Genomic DNA, 20001 nt, shown 5'->3' with positions numbered 1-20001 from the left:
GACGACACATTCCAAACCAGAACCAGATGCCTGCAAGAATAGTGCAGGATGAAGATTATGTGGATTTTCTATTAAGAGGCCCAGAGGGCCCGGCACAGTGAATAATGGTTCCAAATGGGCGAGAACCTATCATCACCTGTGCCATAGATGCCATGGATTATGACACAACATCCATATGTCATGCCAGAAGATCCCTACCGTTGCACCTACAACTACGCCGCCACCTAAGAAGAAAAGGAGGGTGAAACCATGCGAGCCAAACGACATGGCCGATGGACTTAATGTGAAGATGGAAATATTGCCGCATACTCAGTCGTGCAGCAACAACAGAAAAGACATTCAACCATTTCTGCGGAAATCATCGCACAGCAAGCATCTGCACAGCTAGCAGAAGTAGTGGCATTGACAAAAGCAAAAGTCAATTGAAGCAATTACTGAGAGCCATCCTGCTACCACGACACGTAGCAGTGATGAAGTGTAAAGGACACCAGACCACAAAGACAAAAGTGGCAGAAGGCAACGAAGCCGCTGACCTCGCAGCAAAGAAGGCAGCAGGCTATGTGAAACAAAGGACAGACATAGCCGCACCGGAACTCCCAAAACTCGGAATAGAAGACATCAAGCTCATGCAGAAAGAAGCAGAGCAGAGCAGAATCAGTGGGACACAATGGAGCCGTCCAAAAGAAAGGACTCTGGAGATCACATGATGGGCATAGTGGCACCTGCAAGGATGTGTCAAGGACTCATCAGACAGGCACATGGTCCCTCTCACGTGAATCCCAAAAGAACAGAGGAGGAAGTTTCCATCCTCTGGTGGCATCCTATATGACTGAGATGGTGAAACTCATCACCATGAATGTCCCACCTGCAATGATTTTAGTATGAAAAGACCATACAGATGTCCCCAAGGAGAGTTCCCAGTGCCAGATGCTCCATTCAAAGAAATATGCATCGACTACACCGATATGGGTGCAGAAAACAGGAAGAGAGGTTTCAGATACCTACTCGTGATGATCGACAGATACACCAGATGGGTGGAAGCGATCCCCTGCAAGAAAGAAGACTCAAAGACAGTCTTAAAATGGCCGAAGAAGGAACTCATCCCGAGATATGAAGTTCCAAGGAGAATAGGGTCTGACCACGGCACACACTTTGCAAACAAACACTTACAAGAGGTGGAAAGACACCTAGGAATTACACACGCACACGGAGCAGTCTATCACCCACAATCACAGGGTATAGTCGAGAGGGCTAATCGGATGATTAAGTCAAAGATAGCTGAAATATGTCATGGCACAAAATACCTAGCTGCAAATATTTTTGAGAAGAAATGAGAGATTTCATTTTCTCTTTCAGTAGGTGTTCGAGCAAGAGAGGAGAGCCAGACGAATACCAGCTCGCAATCAGATCCTAGCAGGATTTGAAATAGTTAAAAGAACATAGAGTTGATCAATTACATTTAATATAATCCGCAGAGATAAATAAATTAAGAGATAAATAATTTAAAATAGATGGGATTGGACGAGTAATTAAGACTCCGTTGGACAACAGAAACGCATTTAATAGTTGATTCCTCCCACGGGTGAGAAGCTGTTCCTCACACGGAGTTCGAGATTGCTAATCTGATCCTTGATAATTTAGTTCGAGATTGCTAATCTGATCCTTGATAATTGAGTTCGAGATTGCTAGTCCGAACCTGGATAATTCAGTTCTTTAAGAAATAATTTTTGAGAAGATTAAAGGAAACATAGAAATAGAATGACTACTTCTCAGACATGTTGGAGAATTGGTTCGGGAAATATGAAATTATTTCCAAATATATTTCAGATATCCAACTTTAGTTAGAGCCAGCGCAGAAAGCAGCTCTGTGTGTTTTAATTCTCTCCCACAGCTACACTCGTCTCTCCATCGTCGACCTTCATTGTGTACCTGGCTGCCTGCTGTGATGGACCTCACCAACAGATGTGCTGCCAACAGAGGAGTATCGTGCACCTTTAACACATTGATTCAAATTATAAAAAAATCACGGAAGTATGATGACAATAAAATAAATATAGTGTTTGAACTTGCTGTTTTCCTTTTACTCGAGGAAATCGAGGAATGGAGGAATGCAGAGAGGAGACCATGGAGAAGATGAGCATGCAGAGAAAGGAGACCATGGAGGAGATGAACATGCAGAGAAAGGAGACCATCAAGAAGATGAGAGTGCAAAGGAAGAAGATGCACATAGACATATGCACAGATAGACACATATCTGATCACAACACTCCTAGACTTTAGTTACTTTGCAGAGCAGGGTCAAAAGGAGGGAGTGATATTGTTTTTCTTCCACAGGTATTGATAATAAAGATTGTATTACAGTGATGTATACAGTGCGGTGAAATAAAATCCAATACAAGTTGTTTATACTATGGAATAGTATAAAAGGAGGGACTGTTAGGTTGTAGTGGATTTTATATATATTTGCACATGTAGATAAGAGAAGTTTATGTTTTAAAGTAATACATAAAGAAAGATATGATAATTAATTTGGGATATTATGAGGAATATTCTGGAGAAATGTATTATGAAACATAAGAGAGGATCACTGTTTTATTATTCTGTTTTAATGACAAATGTAATGATTAACTGTATGATGCATGAGAATGAATTAATGTTTTATTGTTTAGACAATAGTTAAAATGGATGCCGATTGAAACCTAATGTGTTGCTTTTATTCGGAAGGCAGGATAATAGGCTTTTATTCTGAAGGGGGAACTTCCTGTCCTTGACCGGAAGAGTGAGCTTTGACCCCGCTAGTTTTACTAATTGGCGTAGCGAACAGAACTGCGGCATCCTTTGAACTGACCAATGGAACTAACCTTTAGGTGTGAATTCATTTGCATGACCATACTAATAGCCGAGCATTTGTTCTGGGGACATGGTTCTACTGGTCTGGAGACTCGAGACAGCCCCGGTCTGTGGCTCCCTGGGAGCTGCAGTTCGTCTGTGGAGAGTTCCTCCTTTCTGGCCCCACGATCGTGAACGCTACATGAGTATTATCTTTGCCATTAAATATTGTTAAACTTTAACTCGAATCCTGAATTGCCTGCGGCCACGGGACCCAGAGCTTTGAACACGAATCTTACACTAACTACAGACCAATCTCTAACTTTCCCTTCCTCTCTAAGATCCTTGAGAAAGTAGTCGCAAATCAGTTGTGCGACTTCCTACATCAGAATAGTTTATTTGAGGAGTTTCAGTCAGGATTTAGAAAACACCACAGCACAGAGACAGCACTGGTGAAAATTACAAATGACCTCCTAATTGCATCAGATAAAGGACTCATCTCCGTACTGGTATTATTAGACCTTAGTGCTGCGTTCGACACCATTGATCATGACATCCTATTACAGAGACTGGATCAGTCGATTGGCATTTCAGGTACCGCACTAAGTTGGTTTAAATCCTATTCATCAGATCGATCTCAATTTGTATTTGTAAACGATGAAGCCTCAATGACCACCAACGTTAATCACGGAGTTCCACAAGGTTCTGTGCTTGGACCAATTTTATTTACCTTATATATGCTTCCTTTGGGCAATATTATCAGGAAACACTGCATAAACTTTCATTGCTATGCAGACGATACTCAATTATATCTATCGATCAAACCAGAGGAGACCAACCAGCTCGCTAAAATTCAAGAATGTCTTAAAGACATAAAAACATGGATGACCTGCAACTTCCTGATGTTAAACTCAGACAAAACTGAAGTTATTTTACTGGGCCCTGAACACCTCAGAGATCAATTATCTGGTGATGAGGTTTCTGTAGATGGCATTTCCCTCGCATCCAACACCACTGTAAAGAATCTAGGCGTTATCTTTGACCGAGACTTGTCCTTTAACTCCCACGTTAAGCAAATCTCAAGGATTGCATTTTTTCATCTACGTAACATTTCAAAAATCAGGCACATCTTGTCTCAAAAAGATGCAGAAAAGCTGGTTCACGCGTTTGTTACTTCCAGACTAGATTACTGCAACTCCTTATTATCAGGCTGCCCTAATAAGTCTCTTAAATCCCTCCAGTTGATCCAGAATGCTGCAGCTCGTGTACTTACAAAAACTAAGAAAAGAGATCACATTACTCCTGTATTAGCTGCGCTGCACTGGCTCCCTGTAAAATCAAGAATCACATTTAAAATTCTTCTCCTCACCTACAAAGCCTTGATTGGTGATGCACCATCATATCTTAAGGAGCTTGTAGTACCATATTGCCCCACTAGAGAGCTGCGCTCACTAAATGCGGGGCTACTTGTGGTTCCTAGAGTCCTAAAAAGTAGGATGGGAGCAAGAGCCTTCAGTTATCAAGCTCCTCTTTTATGGAACCAGCTTCCACTTTCAGTCCGGGAGGCAGACACAGTCACCTCATTCAAGAATAGACTTAAGACTTTCCTCTTTAATAGTGCTTATAGTTAGGGCTGAATCAGGTTTGCCCTGGTCGAGCCCCTTGATATGCTGCTATAGGCTTATAGGCTGCTGGGGGATGTTTTAGGATACACTGAGCACCTCTCTCCTCTTCTCTCTCTCCTTATGGATACATTTACATCTCTCCATTGCACCTTATTAACTCTGCTTCCTCCCCGGAGTCGTTGTGACTTCACGTCTCATAGGGTCCATTGGACCTGGAGGTGTCTGATGCCTGGTGATCCGGCCTCCCACCTTGGCCCTGCTGATGCCCCGCCCCCTCCTCTCTACCTCCTTCTGTTTCATGGATTGGAGTTCCATTCATACATTGTCATATTCATGTAATGTGTTTATGTAACTTTGTAAATGCTGTTCATTCTGTACACATGACATCTATTGCTTCTGTCCATCCGGGGAGAGGGATCCTCCTCTGTTGCTCTCCTGAAGGTTTCTTCCCTTTTTTCCCTGTGAAAGGTTATTTTTGGGGAGTTTTTCCTGATCCGATGTGAGGTCCTGGGACAGGGATGTCGTATGTGTACAGATTGTAAAGCCCTCTGAGGCAAATTTGTAATTTGTGATATTGGGCTATACAAAATAAACTGAATTGAATTCAATTCAATTAACATACCTTAGTCTCTAAGTTTAAGAGAGTTAACATACCTTAGTCTCTAAGTTTAAGAGAGTTAACACACCTTAGTCTCTGCTCCTCCAGAGTGTCTCTTTGAAAATCTTCTTCTGTTGCTAACTTCGGGACTCTTTGGGATAAATAGGATGTCTATGCAGCGAATGGGGTTACAGATGCGCTCCTTAGCGCCACCTATTGTCGGGGAGTTTGAAAAGGAACAAACGCGTCTCGGGGACAGACCTCCCACTCTGCCCAAAATCAGCCGTGATTTGCCATGAAAAATTGGTTGTTTGGCGTGAGTGCGTGTGAAAACATGCAAATGCATTTGTCACACGGCGAAACCCTGAGAGTTGGCAGCTCTGAGTTTGTAATCTATTGATTCATATGAACAGACATAAATTGAACTTAACGACGAAACCCCCCCTCTAAATTGGGTTTGGGAAAACCATCAAGATTGGGCTTAAAAATGGGTACGTAAAACTTGGTTAAGTTCAGGAAGAGACGCCACAAAGGGGTCCCAACAACACCGGCCTCGAACAAGTCACAGGTCGTGTCTGTTTCACGTATTTCAGATGTCTTCTTAGCCTCAGGATCAATCTTCTGACATTCTGGACCAAAAAAACACAAAGAAGAAGAAACCCACGCACACCTTTGAATGGATTAGCAACATTTATTATAGCTCAATGGAATTTTTACATAAACCCAAAATGTGTTCTCATTATCTTATAACTATAAACATTAGTAATTGATTAGTTAACCATTAATAGGCCATTTGTTACAATGTGTTTATCCTTTACTGGACCGTGTCCACCTACAGTCCACAAAAACCCGTGATGTCTATCAGCAGGTCAGAAACAGCTTGATGCATGTGATGGTGCACGCTCCAGACAGGCCGGCAGTCTGGGTCTGACACGTGACTTGTGACCTGCTGTCAGCCAGTCGGGTTGTTCTTATTTGTGAGAAGCTGTGTGTCGTGGTGACGCCCCTCAGTGAGGATCAGTCAGGTGTCGGTGTGCTAGGAGGAGCCAGCTGATGTCCTGCACATACAGTACTTACAATATGGTGCTGATGCCATTCTCTTTACTTCTACATCACCTGTGTTTCACTTTTAAATCACCTGTGTTTTACTATTACATTACCTTTTGTTTTACTTCTACATCTCCTGTGTTTTACTTTTAAGTCACCTGTTTTACTTCTACATTACCTGTGTTTTACTTCTACATTACCTGTGTTTAACTTTTAAATCACCTGTTTTACTTCTACATTAAATGTCTTTTACTTCTACATCACCTGTGTTTTACTTCTACATCTCCTGAGTTTTACTTATACATCTCCTGTGTTTACATCTACATCACCTGTGTTTTACTTCTACATCTCCTGAGTTTTACTTATACATCTCCTGTGTTTACATCTACATCACCTGTGTTTTACTTCTACATCTCCTGTGTTTACATCTACATCACCTGTGTTTTACTTCTACATCTCCTGTGTTTTACTTCTACATCACCTGTGTTTTACTTCTACATCTCCTGTGTTTTATTTCTACATCTCCTGTGTTTTACTTCTACATCTCCTGTGTTTTACTTCTACATCACCTGTGTTTTACTTCTACATCACCTGTGTTTTACTTCTACATCACCTGTGTTTTCATCTACATCTCCTGTGTTTTACTTCTACATCTCCTGTGTTTACTTCTACATCTCCTATGTTTTACTTCCACATCTCCTGTGTTTACTTCTACATCAGTCTGTTCATCTTTACCCGACACACAGACTAGTGTTTGGGCTGTTTTAGTTGGCTTTGAGCCAACACAACAGGGGGACTCCACTTGAGATGACGATACTCTAATATTCTTGAGCATGACGAGCTTTTCATATCCAACTTTAAGAGAGGAATGATTCTGGTGGGTTTGTACTGAGGAGAAAGAATGACAGTATCCTCCCGCAGCCTTTTACTCCAGGTCCAGACCCCATTTTGAAACCCACTGGTCTACAGTGGAAAAAGTCTGCTTGTCACAAACATATTTCTTTCTTTCACAAAAGACTGTTTGTGGTATTTTTAGACGAGATCTCTCAATTTAACACGTTAGATATTATATATATATATATATATATATATATATATATATATATATATATATATATATATAAACGGATAACAACTCTAAAACGGATATCAACTCTAAATGATGGACAGAGTATTTGCTAGTCAGCGCTGCTCACCTATCATTTCCCAGGGTTGTTACCTGGGTGTTATGTGTTGGCTTCGAGCAGCCTCCTCCTCATAAGAAGATACCGTGCCGAGCAGAGAAGAGGGGGAGGTCAAAGTCGGGGGGACTTTCGGTGTCTGTACGACTCCGTAAACCAGAGGCGGAGGATGACAGAAAGCGAGAGTGACGGGGTTATGAAGTGGAGCGCTGATGAGTCAGGAGGAGAAGTTATTTCACTTGTAACAGAACCAGGAGGTGATCTGTTCTAAATTAGAATAGAAATGACTCCCTTATTCATTCTTCACAATGAGTAGCATATTTTGGAAACTTGTTGTGTTAAAGTAGTCATTGTCAGTTCCAGATTCATCAAGATTGTTACTTCATTAATAAATCCTCTCAAAAGTAAAAACTCAACCCGTAGGAGCAGTTATACATATATAAACACATATATACTGTATATACATATATATATATATATATATATATATATATATATATACACATACACACAAACACACACATATATATATATATATACACACATACATATATAAATATACACACACATACATATATACTTATATATACACATACATATACTGTATATATATACACACATGTATATATATGTATATTCTATATATTTTTTATTCTATATATTTGTATATTTATATATATATATATATATATATATATATATATATACACACACATATATACATATATATATATATTCAATACAAAAAAATGATATAGTCCAAAATCACAAATTGACCTCAGAGGGTTTTACAATCAGTTCAGCAACACGCTCTGAGAATAGTCACAGCTGATGGAATAAAGGATTTTTTGTAAGTTTGCAATATACATATATAAATATATATATATATTTATATGTATCATATATTTCAAATGTCTCGTCCCTAATAGCTTGTAATTGTTCTTGCTGTCCATTGTGATTTCCATCTGAAATGCTTGAGAGTCATTGAATCAGAATCAGAGAGCTTATTGACAAGTATGTCACACATACAATGAATTTGTCCCGGTGATTGGTGCGTGACAATAAACATAATGTCATAATAAAATACATAATGAAGAAAATAGAACAGAACAGAATATGATAAACAAAAGATCTGGATTTTCCTATTTGGTTGTGGATTAAGAGAATAAGTCCTAGAGTTGGAGTTGTTTGTCTCCAATGATCTTGTTGGCTCTACCTCCCATTGTTCTTGATTATGATGAATTTATAAATTGTTGGTGATTTCATTTCCATATTTGTGGTACTTCAAATCGCACCTCAAAAGCAGAATGTGGAGACAAATGATAAAATGAAGCATTTCTGTGTTAAAGGAGCACACAGTAGAATCATTCATTCCCTTCTTTGAGAGTATCAATCTGGGATCCAATGAGGGGGCGGGGCCGACAATCACAAGGGATGAGAAACAGAAGAATAAAACAGGAAACATTGAAATAATCTCCACCATGGAAGGACTCTGCGAATGTTACAGTTCCTTTTACTTCATAAGTTGTAGTTATCTAAAGTTATCTACACAGTTTGTGTAGCTCGTCCTCAGGCTCTGTTCTCACACATCTAACAGAGATCATGAAATACAAGTATATGACAAAGATCATATCTACGTATATATACATCCATTTTATATATTAAAATGTAATATGAATGCATATAGCTCAATTATATGTATGTCAAAATAAATGCATATATATGCTATATATATATATATTTTTTGCCTCCTAAAACTCACTTTTACAAGATTTCACACACAAAATGTTTTTCATTATTATTATCACTCTATATTTACTATTTATAGTTTCTTTTGTTTTCTTTATTTTAAATGCACTTTTATCTGTTTTAAACAGTTTATTCTATTATTGGCAATAATTCTGCTTTTTATCAGATCACTTTATATCTTATTTGTTTATGTGGTTAATTCCTTGACCTAAATTTCACATCTTTCATGTAAGCTTATTTTTATTATTATAGTTTTTGTTGTTGTTCTTGTTTCTTGTGTTGTATGTTTATATATATATATATATATATATATATATATATATATATATATATATATATATATATATATATAGTAATTTCTCTGTGAATGCTGTAATTAGTGAATGCTGTGGATTTTATTTCGTGTGTCTCATTCAGATTTTGTAAGTAAAACACCATCTTATGAAATATGACAATTTCAACAGTATTTTTTGAATTACAAAATGAAAAACAAAAAGCAATATAATTATAAAGAAAACTATTAAAAACAAATGTGACAATGCACAAATGCTCTTTTGAATCCTAGGTTAAAATATTAGATTTACACCGCTTTAAATTGAATATATAGAACCAAAGTACCTTTTTGAGGGACTTCTTTATCCTGTTAATTAACAATTTTAGGACTGTGTGTGTTTCTTAACATTTAAGTAAAAGGCAATTCAGGAATTTAGTATGGTATAATGTGCGGTATTATATTTATTATTCAGTTTTATTGCACTACTTTTAAATCCATCATGCATGTTGCAATTCATCCCTCAGCCTTCCCTGACGGAGCGCCGATGTACTTCGATGTACTCTGTAGGGGCTCGTGGGGCTCGTGACTCACAAACATGTTTTAAAAAACATCAATTTAGTTGAGCGTCACGTAACTCCTGTGTCCTTCACCTCTTCCTCCTACCTCTTCCTCCTTCTTATCATCATTTCTTATTTTCCCCACCCATCTCCGCCTCTCTTCTGCAAGCTTCCTTTGAAGAGAGGAAATCTGCACTTTTGCACAAGCAGCAACGGCGGCGACGACGACAGGCCGGGGATGAAGTGATTCACTGTATGGAGAGAGAGAGAGAGAGAGAGAGAGAGATTGACACCTCTGCACCGTTTCCTTTCTCATCGGTTTTTCTGTTGTTGGCCTCTTTTGTATGTCTGTTCTCCTGCCTGTCTGTCGGCCTGTCTGTCGGTCTGTCTGTCGATCTGTCTGTCTGTCTGTCCTCTTCCTCCACTATAGTTCATTGTTACTGTGATGGATCTCAGGACTGCTGTGACCTTCTCAACTCTTTTACTCATCGTTGCTGGTAAGTGCACATTACTTTTGGGACATATGGAATATTGCATAATAGAAGAACTGGGCAAATAAACTGGTTTGTTATAATGGTAGCCTCAAACCTCTGAGATGGGGTATTACCAGGCCTGAACTGTACTGAAGAAAAATCAACGCTTTAAAATGTAAAAAACTTGTACATGTGAGAAAAAGCTACAAATGATTTTGATGCATCCTGAATCGATGAGACGGGCAAAAGGGGAGACCTGTTTTCACAGCAGCTTTAATGGTCTCCTGGTTGCCAGCGGAGGCCAAATTCCTAATAAAAGGCCAGTTGTGAGCGCGGATGCTACCTTATGACTAGCCTAATGCTAGGCCTAGTGTAATAGTCTAGGAGCTGCTGTTGGTTGGTCCCAGTTCTGCTGACTGATGTTCCATTTGGTTTGAAGAAATATACGGACATCTAAATATATCATGAATTAGTTTCACAATCCCTGCTGCTCAGTTCCAGAAATATTGTCGATTTCATATCGGCATATCATCCAAATCATTTAAAACTATGAAGTTAACTTCATGTCTTCATGTTGTCCCAACCTTTATTTAGCATTGGGACTGGCAGAGGCCTCTCAGCCCGGTTCCACAAGGGAACCTCAACGTGCAGCTTCCAGCCTAAACGTGTCCGTTCCACCTCAGGCGACCTTTCCCATTGCAGACTTTTGGGATGCTCACCAGGTGGGACTGAAGTACTCACATCACACCGGTGCTTTTCCAGGACAGGTCAGGTCAAATAGTCTGCTGCGAAAAAATAGTTATTTCCAGCCTACAAAACGTTATTTAGAGCGTGAATTACTCATGTGTGCGCATGCTTCGATGCGCCGCATCAAATGTGTGTCGGCGCGGCTAGATGACTTTGTGACATGAAAGCTGTGGCCCTCTTGTCCACCTGCCAATCATGGAGACAAATGGATTAAATGATCGTCCACAGAAATAAAAAAATCCCGTCCACATTACTATAAACCTGTGCACTTCAAACATATGATCTGTCGTCATAATCAAACTTGCCCTCCTGGACAGTATCGTCATCCTCAAGCAACATGTCCCACCAACGCACCCTGTGTTCCCTCACCATGCTTCCTCCTGGGTTCCTACTGTGTTCCCTCACCATGCTTCCTCCTGGGTTCCTACTGTGTTCCCTCACCATGCTTCCTCCTGGGTTCCTACTGTGTTCCCTCACCATGCTTCCTCCTGGGTTCCTACTGTGTTCCCTCACCATGCTTCCTCCTGTGTTCCCACTGTGTTCCCTCACCATGCTTCCTCCTGGGTTCCTACTGTGTTCCCTCACCATGCTTCCTACTGTGTTCCCTCACCATGCTTCCTCCTGTGTTCCTACTGTGTTCCCTCACCATGCTTCCTACTGTGTTCCCTCACCATGCTTCCTCCTGGGTTCCTACTGTGTTCCCTCACCATGCTTCCTCCTGGGTTCCTACTGTGTTCCCTCACCATGCTTCCTACTGTGTTCCCTCACCATGCTTCCTACTATGTTCCCTCACCATGCTTCCTCCTGGGTTCCTACTGTGTTCCCTCACCATTCTTCCTACTGTGTTCCCTCACCATGCTTCCTCCTGGGTTCCTACTGTGTTCCCTCACCATGCTTCCCACTGTGTTCCCTTACCATGCGTCCTCCTGCGTTCCCTCACCATGCTTCCTATTGTGTTCCCTCACCATGCTTCCTCCTGGGTTCCTACTGTGTTCCCTCACCATTCTTCCTACTGTGTTCCCTCACCATGCTTCCTCCTGGGTTCCTACTGTGTTCCCTCACCATGCTTCCCACTGTGTTCCCTTACCATGCGTCCTCCTGTGTTCCCTCACCATGCTTCCTATTGTGTTCCTGCTGGCTCTGAGGGCCGGTACAGGACCTCAGAGCCGTAGTTGTGGAACCAGCTGCTCATCAGCTGCTATGAGTGGGACACAGAAGGCACTATTGACTCACTGTGACATAAAACATAGTCAATATAATAGCGTCATACTATATTACACTAAAAGGACTTTGATAAAGTCTCTCATTATCTACTAGAACTGTTTTAATATGAACTGGATTGATGATTTTTCGCCGTAAATTAAAACCCAAACACGAGAGACCCTCTCGGACATTATTGTAGCAAAATGCTTGTAACTGTGCGTGGAGAGTTGTGTAGCTGTGTCTGTGTGTGTTTAATTAGATTTGTAAAAGAAAAAAAAGAATTCTCCAAATCTGTACTAGATTAGCAAAACAACTCAATTAACAAAAGTGTAAATGCGTACGTTAATACCATCGGCTGAAAGTATTTTTCTCCAGGAACTGTAAATACAGACAAGTCCTCAGTTACAGCTCAGCAGGTGTTACGGCTCGGCCCGCCAGCTCAACAGCTTCATTCCACCAGTCAGACGGTCTCTTTGGACGCATTTACAGATTTGCCAACACAAATGTATTTTTTCTAAATTTGGAGCTGTTGTTTATTTTCAAATCTGCTACGCACAAATATTCTCAATACATATTTGTAGATTCCTGTAAACATTCACAAAACTCTGTCCGCATTTAGAGATTCTTTGACACATTTGCAAATCTGACTACACACTCACGGCTTGACATACAGTTACACAACTCTCCAAATCGTTTGGCTCCAATAATGGCCTCATAATATCCAGATTACTGTGTGACAAGTCATTCATTCTCATTGTCAGTTCCAGATTCATCAAGATTGTTACTTTATTAATAAATCCTCTCAAAAGTAAAAAGTAAAAACCCAACCCGTAGGTTATACATATATATATATATATATATATATATATATATATATATATATATAGGAAAATAACAAATACTTTAAGTCATTGTACAAAAAACAGTTTGCCTACTTTTCAGATTCAGATATTACATTAAAAATGTGTAATCAGTTTCTAAGATTATATGATATTATGATGACATGAAATGCATATTATAACTTGGCATAAACGGTATGGCAACATTTTAATTATTTCATAGTATATATTGTTATATTGCCCAACCCAATTGCATCTATCTAATAATATCATCATAATCATAGTTGATCAATAATATAATATATTTATAATATACAGGGATCATTCTGCTGCATAATGAGACTTTTGCTTTTAATTCTTTGATACTCATAATATTAATGTACTTTTATAATTTCATGTTCATATTTTGAATGCAGATTTTGAGTTAGTGTTATTTCCCCTAATGGAAGATGTTGACTTTTGACTGATTCTTTTGAGTAGTTCAGTATATCACCATCCCTGTAACACATTCAAAGGTTCCAGATGTTTTTCTGTATAGTTGTGAACTTCACGAAAACATTTCAAATGTACATTAAGCTTCAAACATATCTGTTTTACTTGTCAACTTCTTAAAAGGTCCGTTTGCATCTCTCTTCTACAAGATCTCGCTAGATGACAGAATGCATGTCTGGATTGCATTGATCATTTCATATTGTGTAAATGTATTAAACCCTGCAAGAAACGCAGAAGCGCATTAACTGCATTGAGTTACAAAGTGAGAAAAGAAAAGGCATCAAAGTAAATGAGTAAGTTAAGTCCAAGCTGAACTCCTGCTGGCTGTATTACGACCTGCCTCGCGGCCCAGGAACCAAAGACAAAGAACCAGCTCTCAGAACGATTTTCAGTGAATTCTAAAACTTTCAATGAAAGTATTCAACTTTGAGTTTATCCAACTTTTTAGATTGAAAAAAACTACAACGCATTTTCAGATGAACCCGGAGTGGAATCCAGCCATGCAGATAGTTTCGGTTCTGTTTGCAGAAGCTTTGAAATCCACGCCACTGAAACGCCACTGAAACTGGTGCCGCCACCCGGCACAGCGGCGCTGAATAGAAACAAGGTGGCGAGGTTCAGAGCATCACAGTGACATTTAAGAACAAGCAACCTTCGTGACGGTTTTTATATAAAATAGTTCCCTAGTGGAAACTAAATATCTACAAACCACGATGGGTAAATGAAACAACATTTGAACTGGCTCAATTTGATATGATGTTATGAATTTTATATGATTTCATTGTTTCCATTTACCATGCTGATTAAGAGACAATGAAAATGTTTTTTTTAAATCAGCATGTATCTACATTCAGTAAACATTCAGTGGCTAGACTAGCATAGACGTAATTATTGATAAACAACGTTTATGCCACAAATATATCTGGCTTTAATACACAAAATACTTCAGGCTTCACACTCCAAGCAGAGACCACAAACTTAAAACTATTTAATTATTTGAAGAATATTCAAAGTTATTTCCTCACCTTTGGTACAAAACTATCTCAAGAGAGCGGTGGATCGAACCGCTCGATCGTTCACCTCTTTTTTGTTTCTCTGATGATTATTTGATGTTTTTTGGAAATCCCTTATTATTCTTATGCCTTCGTGTTGTGTCTGAAATCTGTGTTTAAAAAACCAACCTTTTTTTACTCTTTGGTGGTGCTTGGTGTTGTTCATTCTGTATATATAAAAACGTGCCACACACACACACACACACATCAAATTCAACAGTAAAACATAACAGAGTGATACTCCTACAGTGTGTGTTGATCTGTGTTCTCCATACTAACTGTTCCTTGTCTTCAAACATCAGGCCAGACCAGAGATGGGCCAGACATCACAGAGACTCTCTCCCCCACTCAGACCAACGGCACCAGCAGCAACTGTTCCTGCCCCACTGTGACTCCAGCAACCACTGCTGGCCCCGCCTCCAACCCCAGCAGCCCTGCCTCTGCCCTGGGTCTCCTTACAATCATGTGGATGAGGAAATGTGAAGGAGATGTTACCCTGATCCTCTTTCATCCCTCCAACTCCTCCTCGGCTGTTTGTCATGACAATGCAACGGACATCCAGAGTCTTTTGAGAAATGTGTGTGAAAACCGGAAAGGTTGTAAAGACACACCGCAATGGCACAAAGGCAGAGGCACGCCTAACGCCTTTGTCATCACAGAGAGTGGAGCAGAGAAGAGGGCCAGGTGTGAGACACTGAGGGTCCAATGCACAGGTTGGTCTCCTGTCTGTGTGCTGGTGCTTGTCTTTGGATGTGTGTGTAAGTTAACCAATCCTCTGCAGCCTTTAGGAGGCTAACATGACGCAGTGCATAATGGCCTGAGATGAAGCATCTGAACATAAAGTCCCTAATTTTGTCATAGGTAAAACAATGGTGAATGGCAAAGGATGAATGGACTTGTACTTGTATAGCACTTTCTAGTCTTCCGACGACTCAACGCGCTATAACACTACAAGTCATCATTCACACCCATTCATACCCTGATGCCAGGGGCTATCATGCATCTGCCCATAAGGACTAACATTAATACCCATTCACACACCAATGGCACAGCCCGTATACAGGAGTGATTTGGGGTTAATGTCTTCCCCTAGGACATGGGGGATCAATCCTCTGATCGAAGGATGACCAGCTCTACCACTGAGTCACCGTCACCATGCACTATAACACTGTAAGAATAAGGCATGAGGATTGTTGTTTGGGTACCAGTTACCAGAATACTATACTTCCTTCCATACTTGAGGAACCGGACATCCGGGATGAAGACCGCCGTGACCGTTGATTTGCTGGCTCAGCACTCTCAATAGCGGGTGCTCTTCCTGGCTCTCCTTCCTCTCAGTTGGGATCACTGAATGCCGATGATGAAGATGAGGAGGAATATGGAGCAGTATTATTTACCTGCCACTGAGGCACCTTTTCAGCACCCGTCGGGCATCATAAACATGCTAGTAGATCTGAGAGGCATCGTGACTTGAGTAGAACAACCTGCACCTGCTCTGCGTCTTCTAGCCTGAGATGTCTACCGAAATGTCCTTGGCCGTGGTCTTGCTTCTCAGAGCTTCAACTAGAAACTCTGGTATCTTGCTATGAGTCTTTCACCAGTCAACAGAGACACACTAAAGGGGTTTCCCACAGTCCCACCACTGGAACAAAGCTTAGCATCCATCCTCTTCCCGAAGGCCCCTTTCTTTGGCAGGCGTAGCCCCACACTCTGCCATCTCCTCAGGACCAGGCTTATGTCACCATAACATCTCTCTGTTTTCCTCCACTGTTTCCACCATGGCTACTAAGACCGGGGCTAGCCACGGACATCAGGAAGGCTATGCCAGCTCTCCTGGCCCTCACCACGGCGTCTGTAGTAGTGTTTCCAGAGTTATGCCGTGACAAACAATGATGCAGCATAACATATGGCTGCTCCACATGTCAAAGCTACATGTACTATGTACTTTTACACAATGGACGAGATCACAAAGAACGGTCCTGAGGGAGTTAGCAAATATAAACGTGCACAGAACCTAGCAGGCCTACCTATACGCACACCTAAATGGAATTGTATGGTAAATGTGTAAAAGTGTCCACCAACTCAAGGCGCCATGGAGGCGGAGTTCGGGATCGAACCACCAATCTCTTAATTAGAGCCTCTTACTTAGTTATCTTCCTGTGTGTTCACAGCTTTGGTCAGATAGCAGACGACTTCAGAGGGCCCGAGTGAGGTGTTGATGTTAGTTGCAGAATCCTTTGACACTGTGTCCGGTTTGAGGGTCCTGCCCATTCACCACAGTGTGTCTGTGGTGAATGGGTGAATGATGTAATGTAGTTAAAGTGGTCGGAAGACTAGAAAAGCGCTGTACAAGTACAGGTCCATTTACCACGTTCATGTGTGTATGTGTGTGTGCGTCCAGATGAGAAGGTCCTCCCAGATGTACAGGGCCAGCTGCAGGCCTACAGAGTGGTGACAGCTTTACTCTGCTGCGTGCTGCTGGTCCTGTTACTGATCCGCATCACCAGACCCACCGTCAGTGCCCTGCAGAAGAGATGTGAGTACGAACACACACACAAACACACACACACACAGATGCATATGCATAGGCTACACACGTGTATGTAATCAGTACTTACTGACCTAAAAACTCTGATATTTCCAGATTAAGACTTGTCAGATTAAAGATTATGTCCAAGAAGGGACTGTTGATTTAAATCAACAATAGAACAAACTGTTTGGGTGTGGTGCTGGGGGGTGGGGGTGGGGGGGGGGGGGCTTCAGATTCTCATTCAGATGTTGCTAAATACTGATGCATGGTGCATGGAAGGATGCCAAGCCCACCTCAAACCAGAGTACAGAGGGATATATCTTATATATATAATCTTCTTTGTATATAGAAGATTCAAATTACCCGGGCAGCAGTTACATGAATGTTCAGTGGTTTGGTTGCCTTGTTTTCAGTATCAGAAAGGAGGCAGAATCGCTGGATCGGACCAACACAAAGTCACAGTGGTGAGTCACACACACACACACACACACACACACAACAATTGTTTTTTACTCAATTCAGCCATTTCTTCCTACATAGGATGACTGGGATAAATTAACAAAAGTAAAAACACTTGTTTGAGCTGATTCGATTTATGTCCATCGAGACAACACATTAATAAGCCACACTGTTGTACTGGGTAATATATTCCTTAACAACACACACCGTCCTGCTGCCACAAATATGCACTTGAGCACCATATGTGGATAAATCCGCTGTTGAAAATAATCCACAATGCACAAAGCACTTTTTCCTCATGTTTGTTTAATAAAATCTCGAGACCAGCTGTTAGGAAATGACTATTTGAGTGTAATGTCAGTGTACATGTGTAATGTCTTCAGTAGGAAGCATTGGGATTTGAACTGAGATCTACAGACAGGAAGTCAGGAAGTATGAAGACAAGAACTAACACATTGTTGGTTTGGATCTTCAAGAGAGTTTTGTTGACGACAAGAACATAAAACAACACAAAATGTAAACTTTTAAAGTTAGTCTCTCATCTGTTTATGTCTCTGTTTAGTGTCTTACCAGCGAGGAAAAACTACAGTTAAAAACAATGACGGAGAGAAGAGACTGTCCTACCCTGGTAACACACACACACACACACACACACACACATGTGAAACCAACAAAGTTAGCTCACTGGCCTCCAGCAGGCCTCCATTGGTTTAAATCTGGCTCCTCTCGCTGTGTGTTGTCAACAGCTCTGGAGCGACTGGCAGTCAGTGACAGCAGAGAGCCGTCATCCAACAGGAACAGTGATTATAACTTCTGATCATCATCATCATCTTCATCATCATCATCCATATGTGGGCTAAGAATACTTTTCCACATTTGACTATTTTTGGATTCCTGGATTTTGTTTTGAATTGGATTGACTTAGTATTGTGAAGTTGATCTTGCACCTCTTGATATACTTGCATTGTCTGCCCCACATACTAAACCTTCAGTTCTAAAACATGGTCAGTATTGACAACCATCAATGTATATCATATATAAACTCAATTTAGCAGCTTTTTTAAACAAGTTATATCCTCCTTACCAAAGTTATATTCACATGTGATAATTTAATGGCATCATTTTGGTGTATGTTTTACTTTTAGCTGGGCCAGTAGTTTCCTCATTCTTACACACTTTGTGCTAAACTAATCTACACACAACCTGAACCAAGTTTACAATTACATACAAAATCAAACTCGGAGCATATTGATTCAAAACCACCTGATTCACTGACATTGTAACATACTTTTGGTTTTCTTTTGTTGATCGTTTGTGATTTTTGAATATTATTGTGAACTCCTTTCTTGTCAGTAAAATTATCTAAGTTGTGTTTGACCTGATTTGTTGTCTTAGAAGTAGATGAATGGAAAATGTTGTAGATGTTGGACTGAAACACATAGAAGAGGAGGAGAAGAGTGAGCGACAAAGGTGGTTACTAAGTGCAGAACTGTGGTTTCCTCTGCCGTTGATGAAACTTCCTGTTTGTGTTATTTCTGTCGTTGCCTGTGTATCGTTCTCCATCTCTTCTATTCCTTCACTCTTTCTCTTTTCTTGTTGTCTTTTTGTTGTCTCTCAATCCCGCCTCATTCTTTTCATTTGTTTCTTGTTTTCTCTTTTGTTTACCTCTGTAAGAATTGCTCCCACTTTTTTTTTTTTTTTGCCGTGCGTGATGAAGTCACGGTGGAGGTTCATTCATAATCATCCTCACACATCTCAGCTATCACTGATTGGATTTCAACAAAAACTTTGTCCAATAATGATCCACAGAAAATTGAGTAACTATTAGACACGGTTTAGAAATTCAAAAATTACAGAAGATTAACATCTGTGGTCAAATTTCAAGTCACTTGGACTTACAGTGTGAGGAGGTGGCCTTTCCAAAATCGTAACTTATATGGCCACCTTGTGGGAAGCTTGGGAAGCACTAACACATCATTTCCAGTAATTGGGCCAAGTTTCATGTTTTAACTCGTTCAAGCTCATGGGAGTTTGAGCCGCTGTGGCAGACAATGGAGCAGCTAGTGGGCACCATGCTGGCAGCTGACCTCTATTTGGTTGTCTCCTGTGGTCCTCATTCCTAATAGAGACGGGAAGCCCAGATGAATTATATTGAACTCAATGTATGGCACACACTAATGCTAAGCCTCAATACAATACAGGATATTCTGGACTCACTGACTGCTCTGTGGTTTTCTTCATCAACCTCAACAGTGGGTACTGGCAGTGTCCGATGGATGAGTTTGAATAGTTATTTAGTGTTGAGTTAGTTTCCCCGATAACGGTGAGGGGGTCAAACACTGTGCT

General features: G+C 40.6%; 1 protein-coding gene across 1 annotated transcript; it reads left to right on the top strand.

Moving 5' to 3' along the window:
* Positions 1 to 10073: 10073 nt before the first annotated feature.
* LOC117736922 lies at positions 10074 to 19271 on the top strand. The gene is made up of 6 exons (XM_034542589.1): positions 10074 to 10357; positions 14969 to 15379; positions 17068 to 17202; positions 17610 to 17660; positions 18218 to 18283; positions 18402 to 19271. The coding sequence occupies exons 1-6, from the start codon at positions 10306 to 10308 to the stop codon at positions 18470 to 18472; spliced, it is 786 nt and encodes a 261-aa protein (XP_034398480.1). The 5' UTR covers positions 10074 to 10305; the 3' UTR covers positions 18473 to 19271.
* The last annotated feature ends 730 nt before the right edge of the window (positions 19272 to 20001 follow it).

This window comes from Cyclopterus lumpus, chromosome 1 (genome assembly GCF_009769545.1).
Source record: "Cyclopterus lumpus isolate fCycLum1 chromosome 1, fCycLum1.pri, whole genome shotgun sequence".
Lineage (NCBI taxonomy): Eukaryota > Metazoa > Chordata > Actinopteri > Perciformes > Cyclopteridae > Cyclopterus > Cyclopterus lumpus.
This window is presented reverse-complemented; position numbering and strand designations above follow the sequence as displayed.

Coding starts and splice junctions, on each gene's coding strand:
- LOC117736922 (XM_034542589.1), top strand. CDS start 10,306: ATGGATCTCAGGACTGCTGTGACCTTCTCAACTCTTTTACTCATCGTT. Junction 10,358..14,968: donor TCTTTTACTCATCGTTGCTG/GTAAGTGCACAT, acceptor TTCAAACATCAG/GCCAGACCAGAGATGGGCCA. Junction 17,203..17,609: donor CAGTGCCCTGCAGAAGAGAT/GTGAGTACGAAC, acceptor CCTTGTTTTCAG/TATCAGAAAGGAGGCAGAAT.